General features: G+C 39.7%; 1 protein-coding gene across 2 annotated transcripts in view; it reads right to left on the minus strand.

Moving 5' to 3' along the window:
* The window catches only part of VAV3 (vav guanine nucleotide exchange factor 3), a 389,657-nt gene that overhangs the window by 193,400 nt on the left and 178,427 nt on the right, over window positions 1-17,830 (minus strand). For both annotated transcript variants that reach the window (XM_012466320.3, XM_021667516.2), the window contains exons 3-4: window positions 7,095-7,153; window positions 4,665-4,730 (exon numbers count right to left, since the gene is read on the minus strand). In XM_012466320.3, coding sequence (XP_012321743.1) covers window positions 4,665-4,730; window positions 7,095-7,153 — 125 coding nt within the window. The remainder of the gene's footprint in view (window positions 1-4,664; window positions 4,731-7,094; window positions 7,154-17,830) is intronic.

The raw sequence follows: 17,830 nt of genomic DNA on the forward strand, positions 1-17,830 counted from the left end.
CTAGGTGTGGTGGTTCACGCCTGTATGTAATGACAGCACTTTGGGAGGCTGAGATGGGTGAATCACTTGAGGTCAAGAGTTCGAGACCAGCCTGGTCAACGTGGTAAAACCCTATCTCTACTAAAAATACAAAAATTAGCTGGGTGAGGTGGTGCACACCTATAATCCCAGCTACTCAGGAGGCTGAGGCAAGAGAATCACTTGAACCCAGGAGGCAGAGGTTTCAGTGAGCAGAAATCATGCCATGGCACTCCAGCCTGAGTGACAGAGCAGGACTCCCTCTCAACGACAAAAAAAGAAGAGAAAGAGAAAGAGAAAGAGAAAGGAAGGAAGGAAGGAAGGCGAGCGGGCAGGCGGGCGTATGTAATTCTGTAAATGCAGCAAAAGAGATGAGTGTAAAATATAGGAGCAGAGGAAAGAATAACTCTCACTAAAGAAGTTAGGGAAGGCTTCCCAGAAGATACTACATCTGAGCTGGATCTTGACTATATTTATCAATTTATTCAATAGGTATAATATTTGCTGTAAAAGTACTGTGTGCCAGGAGACATGGCTGCAGACTAGGCAGGCACAGTTTCCACTCTCCCAGAACTTCAGAGGGCAGCAGGAATGACACACACTGAATTAATAGAGGGAAACGGTAGTTCAGACAAAGGATACTAACGTGCAAAGGCAGATGGATGAGAGGAGCTTTGGAACCCCACTCAGTGTGGCCAGGTAAGTAGGGTGCCCCCACCTCCAGGGAAGCATTGACACCCAACTGTAAAGGACCATGCACTCTGTGAGCTCAACCTTACCCTGGGCATCAGGGAGCCAACAGGGGTTTTACATGGGGGTAATCTGGACGGGGAAAGACAGGCAAGGAGATCAGTAAGCCAAGAAGTGAAAGACTGTGTGTGAGCGAATATTCAGAGCTGTAACTAAGGTAAAGACACATGAGGAGAGGAACAGAGAGACGTAGGAGACTGAGACAACCAGACTTGGTGACCGCTGAGAATAAGCAAGAGAGAAGGAGCGAAGAGGAAGGAGATTTCTACTTTGGGAGACTAGGGAGATGGTGAGTCATTGGCAGTAACATAATTTCCATACTGAGGGGTTTAGGCAGGCAATCCGGCCAGAGAACAGTAGGGCAGGTAAACAGGTTTGAACATTTTCTGTACCACATCAAAGGACAGGGAGGTCTGGTGACTTCATGAGGGAGCTGAGATATAAAATGAAGAAAAAACAGGTTCTGCATTGAAGGGGATCCTGTTCTGAAGAAAAACAGATGAAATTATTTCTCTGGCACTCCTAATCCCAGCACTCCTGGTTCTAATTCCTAATATCACCACCCCTGCAAAAAAGTCGACCTTGCTGAAGTCCTACATTTGACTATTACCCATGACAGTAAAGAATGAATCATATACATTCACACAGACTTTTCTCTACTTTTTTTTGTGGCGGGGTGGGGGCAGAGTGTTGCTCTGTCGTCCAGGCTGGAATACAGCGGCACAGTCTCAGATCACTGCAGCCTCCGCCTCCTGGGTTCCAACAATCCTCCCGCCTCAGCCTCCCGGGTGGCTGGGATTAGAGGCACATGCCAACATGCCCAGCTAATTTTTGTATTTTTAGTAGAGATGGGGTTTCACCATGTTGGCCAGGCTGGTCTTGAATTCTGACTGCAGATGATCCGCCTGTCTCAGCCACCCAAAATGTTAGGATTATAGGCGTGAGCCACCACGCCCAACCGACTTTTCTCTATTTTAAGACCTATAAGAATGACATGCATGTGTGAGCGCACGTGTGCATGCAAGCACACAAATGCAAACACACACAAGACTGGTCTAGAACTGTTTGGTTTTTGTTATTCAATCCTATACTAAAAGAAAATACAATGCTTTTCTTTGAGACGGAGTTTCGCTCTTGTTACCCAGTCTGGAGTGCAATGGCGCGATCTCGGTTCACCGCAACCTCCGCCTCCTGGGTTCAAGCAATTCTCCTGCCTCAGCCTCCTGAGTAGCTGGGATTACAGGCACGCACCACCATGCCCAGCTAATTTTTTGTATTTTTAGTAGAGACGGGGTTTCACCATGTTGACCAGGATGGTCTCTATCTCTTGACCTCGTGATCCACCCGCCTCGGCCTCCCAAAGTGCTGGGATTATAGGCGTGAGCCACCGTGCCCGGCCCAATACAATGCTTTTCTTGCTAACAGCTTGGTAGACAATATCTGATTTCTGAGCCAGAAAAGAAAAGAGCTGTGATATTTTTCAGATGGTCAATAAATCAACAACAATTGATACTAGCTTTCCTGTCTTAGGGCCAGCTACATATGGGCATGTCTGGCACCCTGATAGTATAAGTAGGAGAAATGAGGACACTGTATAGTGTAGCTTTTACCTGCCCTCTCCACTCCATCCCATGGCTTTCTCTCCAACTTAGGAAAAAATAATTGCCTCCACAGTGGGGACCAGGCCAGTATTTATTCCAAGGGTTTCCCTTTGGGTGAATTCAGCCCCAAAAGTTAGAATTAGGTATATTTTCCCATAGAAATTGTAACAAAGCTGAGACTAAAAAATCAAACTGTCACGGCAAACTCAAAACTAAGCATTTCTAGGGATGATATGATACATTTGCCTTTTTTTTTTTTTTCAGATAACTCTAACTTGCCTGTAATCCTTAGGAGGCCGAGATGGGTAGATTGCTCGAGCCCAGGAATTCGAGACCAGCCTGGGCATATTAAATAAATAATTTTTTAATACCTTAAATACATTTGGACCTTCTACCACCAGGTAGAAATTTAAAGCAGACTGCCTCTCACAGAGCAAGAGCTAGCATCTCAGAGAAGCCAATTCAGGAAACCAAGTTTTTCGCCAAATTTAACTAGGAACATATCCTCATTGGCTTTATCCTGACATCAATTCTGCCTTAAAAAAATCAGTGAAAAAGACAAGATGGGGGAAGCTATAAAAATTTATAGGTGTAAGTCACCACTGGTATGGGTTAAAAAGGAGTGGAAGCACTCCTTTTTAACCCATCACAGCACTGGAAATCATACATTCTCCTTACTTTAAGTAATCCGAGTACACTGCTGATAATCTTAGTTACTTTGTGAAGACTGTAACCAATTCAGTAAAACAACTGGCACTATCTTGCTTAATGTTGGTGAGTTCTTAGAGATTTCAAGAGATAAGAAACTATTCTTAATTGATATTTAAAATATAAGACTGAAAGGTCATTCTGATGGCTCCTGTCCTGGAAAGAGCTGCTGCCCATCCATCCATGTGGCGCGGTTGGCGCTCGCCTCCTCTGCTCTTCTACTAAAAGCTCTGAGAGGGGCAAGTCAGGTTGTATCTGGAAGTTGGTGCTATGACTAACAACCTCTGCTCTAGAATAAGGGCTGTGTGAGTTCAAATCCGAAGACTACTATGTACTGGCAATATTACCTCCAGCAATTTACTAGGCTTTGCAAAATTCAGTTTTCTCCCTTTTGAACTGTGAAGATGTAATAACAACCTAATAATATTGTGGTATTACATGAGATAGTGCATGTAACCTGGTTAGCACACAAACGGACACTCAGTAAACTCTTATTATTATTGCCAGGTGTAATGCCTGGCAAACGGTAGATGCTAGATGCAGTTTTGGCTTACTGATTTAGAAAACAAACACTTATTGAGTACCTACTATATGCTAGACACTGTGAAGTTCTAGGAATATGGCCATGAACAAAGCAAGTCCCACACCTCACAAAGTTTACCTTCTAATGAGGAGACAAACAATAAAGGAAGCAAACCAAGACTGTCTCAGGCATTGGCAAATGCTGTAAAAACACAGCAACGTGAGGGGGTGGTGGCAATTTTAGACATGGTAGTCACAGAAGGCTTCTCTGTAGAGGGACGTCTGAGCAAAGACTTGAATGCTGAAAGGTCAATCAAATAGAAAGAACAGCAGGTGCAAAGGTCACAAAGCTAAAACAAGCCCAGTGTGTTGGGTGTATAAGGAAGGATAGATGAATGAAGGATGAATTTCCACAGCATTTGAATCTGTCTTGGGGCATAATCTATTTCTTATTATGATTCTTTGCAAACATGCCTGATCTATGTCATCAGTTCCTTGAGGAGTAAGGATCATGGTTATATTTATTTGTAATTTGTACAAGTCACTCAATCAGCAGAAGATAATCGGCTGCAAGGACCTTTTGCCTCTCCTGACTATTAAATAATAAAGCCCTAAAGGATCCTGTGTTCAGAAAGAACACCGTCTACTAAAACATCCCAGCTAGCTCCAACCCACACTTTCTGTTCCTTCCTTGAACTTATAAGGCAAGCACTATGTGTCCCACAACTCCAGCAGCAGATCTTAATTCTTTTTAATTGTTCCCTAATTGTCTAACTCTAGTTTTATCTACTATTTCTGTTATGCCTTTGAGAAACTTTGAAATTTTACTTCATTACAGTATGTTTCTTTATTCTTCATGGGGACACCACAACAGGAACAAAAAATCAGTTGAAGTACATTTTCTTGTAAAGCTTTCCATCACCAGTTTAAGGTTAATTCCTACATGTCTCAGTAATTGAGACACTTTTCCTCCTTCAGATAGCTTACTTTAATATCCACAGTTAAAACCCACAATGGACGCATAAATTGGCAGTGGCTAAATTTTGCTCAAAATGTTCAACATACTCTATTAAATCAGGAAGGCCTTTGTAGATGTCTTCATCATTAATGCTTTCTTCTGTTGGGAAGGGCCTAGGAGGAGGGGGAAAAAAACGTGAGTGAATGAGCAACAATCAGGCTGGGCATTTATCTCTCACTAAATATGTAAGTTGTCTGCTGCCAAAATGGTCAGATCAGTCACCATGTCTAACAATGTATAGGGCTTTCCCCAAAGTGCCTGCTCAGTGGCTGTGTCTGAGGTTCCTCTAGAGAGGTTGTAACACCTGCCACCTGAAACCATCTGAAGCAATTACAGCTAGTCACCACAGTCACATGTACCGGGGAGGGCATAATGACGTGCTTATGTGATCTCCCACCTGCCACATACCTGCAGGGTCACCTCACCCACTGCAGCTCCCCAAGTCAGAAAACAAACAGCCATGCGTGTGACCTTGCCTTCAGCACCCTCTCTTTTCAGCTATGGGATCTGATAACAAATAATTTGGTAACAATCATCCTTCCGTGGTTCACTTCACTAGTGAAGATGAAAATTAGTGGAAGACAAAAACATTGTGCCCTTTACAGGCTAACTGTCTAACTCCAGTTTTATCTACTACTTCTGTTACGCCTTTGAGAAACTTTGAAATTTTACTTCATTTCAATATGTTTCTTTATTCTTCATGGGGGACACACAACAGGAATGAAAAACCAGTTGAAGCACATTTTCTTGTAAAGCTTTCCATCGCCAATTTAAGGTTAATTCTTTCATGTCTCAGTAATTCAGCCACTTTTCATTGTGCCTTTGCAGGGCACGATGACACAGAAATGTCATTTTTCACCCTGAAATTTCTGCTCAGACTTTAGCATATTTAAGTTGTATTTTTTTATTTTCATTTATTATACAAGGCAAATGAGTCAACCAGACCTTGGGGAAAATAGAGTGTTTTCTTTCCCTATTCAAAAAAAATCACACTTTAATATATTTCCTGTTCCCATTGTGTGATTTCCCTGTTTGCCTCATGGTACTATGTACTTTTCTCATAACACCAGGATAATGCCTTAAATTTATGTCTAACAAAATCACAGTATGTATAATGTGCCAAAAATTCTACCCTTTTCAGGCAGCCAGCATATCACATGTTTCATGAAAACAAGAGGATCCATCAAAATAATAAATAAGCTTTAAATAATTACTAAATAGTTATATTAAAAAGCAGAGTTTCACACTGACTTACGGATTAATTTAATACTGAAGACATTTGAGGAGACTAGGTTTTTCAAATAAATCAGCTTGTGAGAAATATAGTCTCAAAATCATTTTTTATAAATTAAGGCACATTTTATTATGCAAGTTCATTGTAGAAAATACAGATGAGAAAAATTAAAAAAGAAAAAATCTTATTTTTTTTCAGAATCAAGAATACATAAAAATTTGATCATGCTTTAAAAAAATCTGTTTACATATAACATAAAATATATATTGCCATGAAAGTTATGCATGTGTTGAAAAGCAAATTAGAAGGAGCTGAACGTGTATCCTTCTGACAGACCACATACATAGAAAGCTGCCAAATTCATGGTGCATTTCTGAGAAAGGTCTCGCACACCAGCAGGGCATCTTTCCCGAGTGCACTGTGCTTTGTAGCCAGTGTAGAGAACCCTGGTAAGTTCTCCTTGGATCCTCTCCGTTAGAATGGGAATGTGAGCTGGACACAGAAAAATGGCTGTGATGGCTGGAGACAGAAATATGGAGCACTGAATAAAGAAGGCAAAAAATCCATTCCATTTCCATGAGGCCTGGCTGTGTCGAGACTATTTTTATTTATTTCCTATGTTACTTACATAATATATCTTTACTGACTGATCTAACTTAATGTAGTATCTGAAACAAAGAAGGCTCAACACAATATACACATCTATATTTGCATGCTTAGCAAACGCATAATATCCATCGCAAGGAGATGGCATACTATATTTAACCAATTTACTTCCCAGTTTTTAATTTACTACTGAACCTTCAATATATTCTTGTACACATATTTTATACTTGTCTGATTATTTCTTAAACTCCTAAAAGCTATGAGTTATTATGTTCTACTTTATAGGAAATAAACATATTACAACATATTTTAAAATATTTATTTACTTAAGCATTTGTGTTTACCTTGAATCATATGTACAGAAATGTTGGAGGAAAGTGAAAAAAAAATAGAACCACACAAGTGACAGTCACCTGTGAATTGAGAACAATGTTTAGCCAATGTGTTATTCAACTCTATGAATAAGTTCTACCTTGCTCAATTAATTTCAAATGTGTACTGGGTACTTACATACCAGGCACTCTTCATGAATGAGACACACTACCTGTGTGCAAGATGCTTCACAAATAGCAACCATTTAATAAAGAATCATTACACTGAACTCAATGGGACACGTGAACAATGAAACAGAGCTTACCTGATTCCTGTGGCCAATGCTATAGGCGTTCGAGAAAGTCGTGATAATGTTTCTATAACCTGAAAAAAGAGGGAAATATTAACTAAACCTATAGTTCAGAAAAGGTAAGATTTCTTTTTCCAAAACTTTTCCAATCTAATATTAACCATAGCAGCAGAAACATATATTTGCAGATGTCAAAGAGGTACAGAATGAGAAGGGCTGTGATTGTTAAGTATAAATACCTGGATTATATTTTTGTTCCTTTATTACTTTGAGCAGATTACCAACCCATTTGAGTTGCAGATTCTTTATCAGTATAACACAAAGTTAGCCTGGGTTACCCCAGGCAAATTATATCTCTACTTCTACAGAAACTGAAAGATTCTGGAAAGCTGTATTCTCCAGTAAAGATCCACTAGCCATAAGAGGCCATTTAAATTAATTTAAATTTTAAAAAAAACCCAGTTCCGCAGTTGCACTAGCCACATGTTAAATGTTCAGTAGCCACATACATGTGGCCACTGTAATGAGCTACAAAGTTATCAAAAATTTCCATCATCACAGAAAGTTCTATTGGACAGTCCTGTTATATAACAAAGCAGGTTAGAATGTGGATGGGTTCATAAGCTAGACCACCTGAGTCTAAATCCTGAGTTTACCATTTATTGGGTAGCTAACTTTGGGCAAAATACTTAATTTCTCTGAGCTTTAGTTTCATCGTCTAGGTAATGCCTATAATAGTTAGATTATTAACAATCACTACATTATTGTGAGGATTAAATAAGATAGCATGTAAAATATCTAAATAGTACTTATTCTGTATAATCACCAACTTTAAGGAAATTGCCTTAATTTAATTCTGAGTGTTTTCAGAAAAAGTTTTCTAAATTAACCTGATTATCTGTTTCAAAGATTCCTTATAAAGATCCTCAGTACCTAAACCTGTTAAATGTGCTCTGCTAGCAACTTTACCCTTCCTTCAATCTTTTGTCCTAAGGCTGTCTCTTTTGAAGACTTAATGAGAAAGCCATTTACCTAAAATGTAATTTTCTCATAAAGTCTGGTTTTTTGTTTGTTTGTTTTTTGAGAAAGAGTCTCACTCTGTTGCCCAGGCTGGAGTGCAGTGGCATGATCATGGCTCACTATAACCTCTGCCTCCCAGGTTCAAGCAATTCTCATGCCTCCCTCAAGTAGCTGGGATTACAGGCATGTGCCACCATGCCTGGCTAATTTTCATACTTTTAGTAGAGATGGGGTTTCACTATGTTGGCCAGGCTGGTCTCGAACTCCTGGCCTCAAGCGATCCACCTGCCTTGGCCTCCCAAAGTGCTGGGATTATAGGTGTGAGCCACAGGCCTGGCCATAACATCTATGTATATGATAATAGACATAATGCATCCTAACTCTCAAAAGTATAACAAACACAGCTTAAAGAGGTTCTACTATAAGGCCTATTCAGAATGAGAGTAAAAAAGGAGAAAAGGCAAAAATCTGTTTCTAAATTAAGGTAATCTAATTCCTTACTTCAGAGACAGAAACATAAAAATGAAATCTCCAGTACTCTGTAGATGCTTCATGAGAGTACTAGCCACACATACACTTATATTTCACCCACTTCAGGAAGCAGTCCCATATATATGGTTGCAGTTAAAAATTCCTGGCTTGGGAGTAAGAATACCTGGAGCCCTGACTCATGAGTTTTCAGCTATGCTCACCTTTACTAGCCTCTGTAAAACGCAGATAACAGCTAACTGCTTCATGGAGTTACTGAAAGAATTAAATGAGATCATGCCCATCATATGCTTGACTCGGTAAATGTGAACTTCTATTATTATGCAAAATAAATTATACAAAAATAAAATTTAATTGAATTACATATAGATGAAAATGTATTGCATTCTTGAAAACTGCAGAGGGTACATTTTAAGTGTTCTTACCATAAAAAATACATGATGTGATGCACATGTTAATTAGCTTCAGTTAACCATTCCACAATGTATACATATTTCAAAACAACATGTTGTACAAGATCAATACATATAATTTTTATTTGTTAATTAAAAAAATTAAGAAAATCTGTTACATAAACAAAAGAGAAGGGAGTAAAACTCTTTAGTATAGTTCCAAAGGGTTAGAAAGAAGCAAAGGACATGATGACTAGATGAGCTAATTTACTGACCCCAAAATTCTATAGTCTAACCTTAGCCCCCAGCTGTGACCCTAGAAAAACAAAAGAATGAAAATTCAATTGAAACCCTTCATGCAATTTCTTCCTGGTTAAGTGTGTTGAACATCTAATGTAAAAACATACATAACCAATCAGATAAAATTTTATATCAATTAATTTCCCAAAATAAAGCATTGTCAGTGAGTTGATAAATTCAGAAGATCAAGAATGAACAAATACTAGTAAATTTATCAAAATTAATTCAAAATAAAAACACTTGCTAAAATACCAAAATTATTCACTGTTAGGTGAAAAGTCTAGCTTTGGGGATAATCAGTAGAGTATCCAGACCCTTGAATTACCTACGCTGCTTTACTTTAGCATGTACTCTACCCTAATACAGGCCTGTTAGAAAGCTATGGGGTGAAATCTACCTCTGATTACAGTTTACACTGTGGTCCCCGCATATATCACCACTGAATAACAATAAAAATAGCAATAGCAGTACCATGGCTATGTATTTTATTATTGCCATTCTATTACATATTTTATATAGCAATGCATTTTATTCCTTGGGGATATTTTCTATACTAATTATGATGTATCTACAAAATTAGAAGGCATTTTCTATTCCTTTCCCCCCACCAACAATCAGAACAATGACAACCCCTCCACTACAGACTTCCTCTTTTAGAAAACTATAGTTTGATTTTTTTTCATGAGTGTCCACCAGAGGGAGCCAGATGATAGTCTATTAGTTTAGCCCTGCCTTGAATGTTTATAAGGACAAACATTTCTGAAAATCAACAAGCTGAGACCAACTCCTATTTTTTGCTTAACAAGGCTTATTTATAACTATTCACTAATAGAAAAATAACAAATATACAAATTAAGCAGATGAGGAGGAATAGAAAGACAGCATGCAGTGTATCCTAAAGTGAGTCTGAGAACTGGCGCTCAGTTTTGTGTCTATCCTATTGTACACTGAGTCCATCCGTTAACTCTAAGTTGAGCCAAAGCAAATAAAGACTGTTTAGTCGATGTGGTGTTTTTAGAACAATGTGTCTTCTATAAAGGCGGAGTGTATCCGGATTTGGAATAGACAAGTATACAAACTAAAGCCAGATCCTTAAATCCTCTGTGGAGATTCTGATCTGCCATCCATTCAAGAACTTTTACCAAAAAAAAAAAAAAAAAAAACTCCAAGGACACTAAGAAGACTATTTTCCTGCAACGTATTAATTTCTAACTTGTTACCTCAAAATAATAGCAAAATTTGAGGTACATTAACTCCCAGAAACAGAGGTAGCTAGTAAGAATACTTTCAAATCAATAAGCCAACAATCAACTAGAGTAAATCCATATTGCGAATTTTCTTTCTTTCCCTTTGTCTACTCCTTGGTGGGTAAGAATTGTGGCATCTATAAAGAAATGAAAACCATCCTGGATAACATAAATGAGAGCTATTTTGTGAGGCAGGTGAGAAAGGCAGACAAAGGGTTCTGAAAACCTGCTTTAGAAGGGTGGCTTATATTCCAGAAGCTAGGAAGGACCATTAAGAAAGTGTGGGAAGGGCAAGCATGGGTCAAAACTGCATTTTTAAAGTAAAGTGAAGGGCAGACTGAGGTGGGAGGACATGAGGAACAGACAAGGGGCCAAGAGACCACCTAAGCAGGCTGTCTCAACTGTCCAAGTGAGAGGCGAAGAGATAGAACCAAGATGGCCACCATAGAGACAGGGAAGAAGGCAACACGGGACAAGGGTTCAGTAATAGTAACTGGTGCTGTGTGAGGGCTAAGGGAAGAAGAAGAACCCAGGATGTCCTGGGCAAGCCGTTGAGGCTCTGGAGGTGGCCAGCCCCCAGGCCGGCTACCAGGATAGCCTCCAGGATGCTCCCAAGCAGAAAGTCCTTGTTCTCTCTCTGTCTTCTATGTGATGGACATTTATTTATAATCCTGAAACCAGTGAGGCTACCCGCTCCTCCAGAGAGTCTTCTCTCATCCTTGGTCTGTGACCCCTTTATCTCCCCATAGGACCCTGGATATAACTCTGCCATAGCATCTATCACCTCGTTTAAAATGAAAATGTATTGGCTTTTAAAAATATTTCAAAGAATACATGTTTACTTTGTCAGACTGAAATAATACAGTAATACATAAAAGATGTCCCTCACACCTCTCCTCTCTCTTCTGCCTAAACAGGACCACAGCTAAAAATTTGGTGTGATTCTGGCAGAATTTTTCTTTTTTCCTTTCCTTTATTAAGTAATGTATTCCTATTTTACAGATTTTCCTACAGCATGCTTTTGTCATTAACAATAAACCAGAGTTAGCCGAGCGCAGTGGCTCACCCTGTAATCCCAGCACTTTGGGAGGGTGAGGCAGGCAGATAACTTGAGGTCAGGAGTTCGAGACCAGCCTGGCCTTCATGGCAAAACCCCGTCTCTACTAAAAATGCCAAAAAAGTAGCCAGGTGTGGCGGCGGTCACCTGTAATCCTAGCTACTCAAGAGGCTGAGACAAGAGAATCACTTGAACCCAGGAGTTGGAGGTTGAAGTGAGCTGAGATCATGCCATTGCACTCCAGCCTGGGCAACAGAGCTGGGATTCCATCTCAAAAAAGTAAAATAAAATAAAAATAAAGCAGAGTCATGCCATATGTATATATCTACTTCATTCATTTTAGTGCTGTATAACACTTCAGTTAAATAGCCATGATTTAGTCATTCTCTTGCCAATTAGCTTTTTCAACATTTTTCTGCAAAATCTACAACTATTTTTCTTGCCAAAGATCTTTTCAATTATGTGCAGGTATTGCTATATGAAAGATTTTTAAATGGGATGATCAGGACAAAAGAAACACATGATATTCAATATATTTGCATGAATATTGCTTCAATATGAAAAATATCTGCATAATTTAGACACCCCTGAAGAGTATATAAAAACATAAGGCATTCTAGTGATCTGTTCATTGGTCTTTCAATCTGACAATGGAAAATTCCTTAAAGGCAAGAAAATCAAAGTGATTCTTCACTGTTGTATTTCCATCACCGAGTTCACAGACAGGCTCGTGGCAACCACTTAACACAAAAATATTTCTGGCTCAAACAAATAAAAGAGTAATAACATGCTAAACTGTTTTAAAGATTAGGGATAATATGTGTCCAGATATGTAAAGGGCTCAACCTGGCACAAGTGAAGAATGAATAAATAACTGAGAATCCTTTGTGAAAATTAAACGTTAAATATGAGAAAGTGTTCCCTACTTACTCAAACCTATAGTCAATAAACACTGACATGTTCCCCTATGAAACATTTTCAATCAATGATGATTTTTATTTTGTTTGAGCTCTTTATTTTTATCATCCCTTAGTCAGTTTAAAACCACAAAATAAAACAGCTTTCAAAAACAGAATGGTGATACTGCACACTGATAAAACTACCCATTTTAACTATTACCTTCATGAGACATTCTGTCAAATATCCACTCTTTGCTTCTCTAGCACATTAGTGCTGTTGGTATTATTTGTAATTAAAACAAGTCATGTATGCAGGAGCAGTATGTTATAGCTGCTCTAAGGTCCTGAGTTAAGAAAGCCACAGCTTAACTGTGGCTTAATAGTAACCAGAGGAAGCCATGAGACCAACATGCAGGTCTGCCAAAAAGTTGCTAATTATGAATTTATCTTCTTGAGTTCTTTATTCTGAAGTCTCACCTCTTAGCCCGTAGCAGACCCAATGGAAAGCCTGGTTCAAAAGGAATTCCGAGGGAAGGGGTACTTACAACAGGAAGGTGGGCTCTGCAAGGGCAATCAGTGAGCTGCAGGCTTGAGCTCAAATGCAAGATAAGCTTAGGGGATCAAGAAGGGGTCCACAGCATCACATCCCTACATCATTAAGTTGCTATCTAGCAGCGGAGGCTTAAGGCATGGATGTTGCATCCTAGTTCCCGAAGACTCAGAGCAAGTGCCCTGTGGGGTTACGGTGAAAAATGCAGGCCCCAGAAAAGGGAACTGGGAATGTGGACATGAAAGTGCTGGGTGGAAAAATTCAGGCAGAAGCATAGTCTGTAGATCAGGTCAATTGCAAGCCAGAGGCGGCCCAGAGCCTGGTACTACCCAGCATCCCAGACACCAGATTCTCTGACAATGAGGCCCAATTCTAAACCCAACCAGATGGTAAACTTTAGACTAACAACATGTTTCACCTTACTGTCCTAGGAAATCAACAGAACTCATTATCGTAATTTTCTCTGAAACTCTAATTTCACACAGCAAATTACCCCCATTAGTATACACTGCAGCTTAGTGTCACTTCCAGCAACACATCTTAGAGATTTCCTGAAGCACCTGCTTGTTGCTTTCATCTGCGGGATGCTGTTGAAAAATGTCCTTAGCACCTCCTCTATGGGCACAGCCAGATAAGATCAACAAAACATTTCTATGCCAAGAAGACTGTAAACCGTGGGGAATACATTTCCATTGTTCAGGAGAGTAGAGTATCCATATAGGTTACATGGATCCAAATTATAGTTTGTGCTGTCCTTGGTTACAATCATAAATAGAGGAATTACTCTATACTTACTATTTTTTGAATCTTCAAAAGTGAAACTACAGAGAAGAACTTCCTTTAAAAACATCATATACTGGGCTGATTAGAAGTGCAGGCTCAGGAGTCAGATGTTTTGGGTTCAAATACCAGCTCCACCTCTTACTAGCTAGGTAAGGACGGGAGTCAAGAAGATAAATGTTCTGTGCCTTGGTTCCCTTACCTAGTAAATTGTAATTAAAACATCACCTACCAAACAAGTGTATTGTCAGCGTTAAAGGAGGTGACAACAGACAGATATATGCACATAGGAGATGAGATATCCTACACTTTTACTCTTCCCTAATTTCATCATCACCCTTGTCATTGTTGTCATCCTCATCATCATCGGCAAAGTAAGACTTGGTCTTTGTGAAGTACTTCAGAAAACAAAATGTGAGTGCGACCTCACATAGAATTGAAAGAGTTCTAAGAAGGGATAGTACACAGGATGGGCTCAGAGGAGCCACACCTGTCTGTCCCAAATAAACAAAAAAGTCTGTGTAACTAGGGTGTGTTTGTTCATAGCAATTTCCAGACAAGTCCTTTAGCTGAATGCCTATGTCCAAGACCCACAACTCTATCTTATACAGAAATTCTAGAGATATCACCTTTTATTCAGTGGTTATGAATTATTTTAAGTTAGAGATCCCTTTGAGAGTATGATGAAAGCTCTCGCTCATTTCCTTAAAAAATAAAATAAAGGGGCCGGGCGCGGTGGCTCAAGCCTGTAATCCCAGCACTTTGGGAGGCCGAGGCAGGTGGATCACAAGGTCAAGAGATCGAGACCATCCTGGTCAACATGGTGAAACCCCATCTCTACTAATACAAAAAATTAGCTGGGCATGGTGGCGCGTGCCTGTAATCCCAGCTACTCAGGAGGCTGAGGCAGGAGAATTGCCTGAACCCAGGAGGCGGAGGTTGCGGTGAGCCGAGATCGCGCCATTGCACTCCAGCCTGGGTAACAAGAGCGAAACTCCGTCTCAAAAAAAATAAATAAATAATTAAAATAAAATAAAACTCACCTATCTACACACACACACACACACACACACATACACACATACACACAAGTCTGCATCTAATCTCAAGAAATCCAGAGACCTCTGAAGGACCATTTGCGGATTTTCCAGATTCTCACTAAATCTCCTTCTTTCCCTATCAGAATACCACAGCCCAGAAAAACTAGCTCGCCCCAGGTCAAAAGACTGACAGTAGCAGAATGAGTACCAGAATGCAGGTCCCTTTTCTTCTGTCCTGGATATTGCTCTTTCCACTTCACTACCTCCCCTGTAAGTTTCTTGTGTTTACTGAACACTTCATTCTGTGCTAGATACATCAGATACACATTCTAAAAGCTGTGGGTAGCAAAATGAAGATACAAAGCTTCCTGCTCTCAAAAAACCCACAGTCTATTAGGTAATACATAATGGTGAAGGACTCTTAAGTGAAAACGCAGACTAGTATGACAACCTACATCTGAAGCCCAGGGGAGACAGAAGGCCAGCTGCACCCCTTGGGGAGCAGAGGGAGCTAGAGAGGTTCAAAGGCATCTTTAAAAGAGGTGATCCTGGTCTGCATCTTGATGGGCACCTCGACATTTGCCAGACTCTCTTCCTTCAAGTTAATACAGGTTTGATGGGCAGGAACAACCGTTCTCAGGCCCATCCCTTCCATCATCATGTCATACTCCAGTGAGTACCTTATTCTCTGAGAAGCTTTTTGTAGTTGCCATTTCCTGAATGATATATTTCTTATTTGGTTAAAAGTGGTGATTTTTCAGATTCTGAGAAAAAGGAGGTCATTAAGCAAATTTTTTTTCTAAAGCAAACAGACCTGCACTTGTCTCATTAGGCATTTCCACACCATTATGGTCCTGCTGTCTCTGCCTTCTTGACCTTAGCACTCTGCCCCTGAAGACCCCAAACCGTGCATCTTTTCCTCCTAACCTGCTTCTCCTTCCCATGCCCAATGACCCCACAATCCCTTTCCTCTCCTTCACCTGGCCAGACATGGGGAAACTTTCTAGATGTAAGTGGCAGATCTAAATTCTATCAGTTCATCCTTTTCAGACCCTCTAGATCCAACCCCTTCTCCCTTCCTGTGCCTCTGCTATGGTCTCAGCCTTCTCTATTTCTTGCCTCAATTATTGGAATAGCTTCCAATATGTCTCCGGGCCTACAATTTCACTCCCTTTAATTTCATCCTCCACTTGGCTACCATAGAGGTTGTGTGACATTTCTAAACTATTAATATGATCATACCACCATTAGCACCACACCCACCCCATCATTCTTAAGTGCAGAGTGCCAGTTACTTAGCAGCACACTCAGGAGTCCCGAGAAGCTGCTGCCCTGCCCCTTCCAGCCTCACTCTGCCCACTCTCCACACAATCCCATGTTCAGCCACACCCAACCGCTTTGCCTACTGTGCTCCAGACTGACTCCAGACCTACACATAGAAACTCCAGCAGAGCACAAAATTCACATGACTATAATTTACAGAGGCAGTTTCAAAATTAACACATTCCCACTAACGAGCAGACGGAAAAAAAACAAACTGGGACCAGTAAGGCTAATTTTCTCACACCAAGTAAAAGATGGTAAGAAACTTTCCTCACACATTGTTATAACATCACCGGTTCAAACAGCAAAGCAGATAAAACTTGGAACTCATTCATACAGAGTTACCTGTCTGAAAGCAGTTTTCTAGTTATAAATATTCTCCGCTCTGCTTAAATTTATGCTGGTCTGTTAGGGTGGTGTTAAACTTAGTACGCAAATGATAAAGAATTGTTTGTACACAACTGTAAAAGAAACACTTTCATTTTGAAAATGTAATCATATTTGTAAATCCTTCTCTGCCTTTAAGCAGAGTAGAAAGAATAAACTACAAAGATTACACGGTAATTTTAATATGTTTAGTACAAAGAATGGAATTTATTTACAGACTCTGTAGGTAAACACCAATTACTGAAGCATTACAGTAGCAACTCCAGCAGAGTGGCTGGGAATGTAGCAGACAGCATCATCACCAGCTCACTGGAAAGCCACTGTAACTTTCACATGAACTCTCTTTGAATGGACATGCCCCATGTGCTCACGTCAGGCCCAAGGAGAAATTGTTGATGTGATCTAAAACAGACTCAGAGAGTTCTGTACGACCTAAGGGCCTTAGAAATTAATGAATGCTCAGAGCTCCCCACAAATCACACAGCTGAGGCAAAGTCAACACATTTTCCAAACGCAGCTCACTGTCAGTCACACAACTCAGTGGCACAGATCTGCTTCCTGAATGTTGTCCATAGCTGTTACCACTCTAAAAGAAGAAATGCAGAAAGTCCCAGAAAGAAAAACGCCAGAATGACAGGATTTCGTTGTGGAGAACATGCCACAGATTTCCAGTCCAAAGATGCTCCATCTTTTGTCCCAGCCTCAGGACTGCTCAAAGAAAAGCAAGAAGTATCTGCGAACATTTCAAAGCATCTAACAGAAGTTCTGACTGCCTACCAGGCTAGAATAAAATCTCAGTCCTTAAAGTCTCTGTTCTGGTTGGTGTGGTAACAGTGGTCATTTCACATACTGCTTTAAAGTACTCATTTTCATATGTGCCTGAACAAATGAAATATAGATAAATGAATTCATGATGAAAGAAATGTAGTTTCTGGACCAGAGCTAGTCAATAGAAATAAGTAAGTCACATACATAACTTCATATGTTTAAAGTCATGTTAGAAAAATATAAAAACAGGTGAAAATAATTTTAATCATATATTTTATTTAAATCAAGATACCTAGAATATTATCATTTCAACAGGTAACCAATATAAAAATCAAGATATTTTAGTGTTTTTTTAATATTAAGTCTTCAAAATCTCATGTGTATATTGCAGTTATAGCTCATGTCAATTCAGACTAGCCACAACCTGAGTGCTCAATAGCCACATGTGGTTAATAGCAACCATACTGAACAGGACAAGTCTATACAAAACTCTTCAGAG

This window comes from Aotus nancymaae, unplaced genomic scaffold (genome assembly GCF_030222135.1).
Source record: "Aotus nancymaae isolate 86718 unplaced genomic scaffold, 86718_ANA_hifiasm-v0.15.2.pri h1tg000117l, whole genome shotgun sequence".
NCBI lineage: Eukaryota > Metazoa > Chordata > Mammalia > Primates > Aotidae > Aotus > Aotus nancymaae.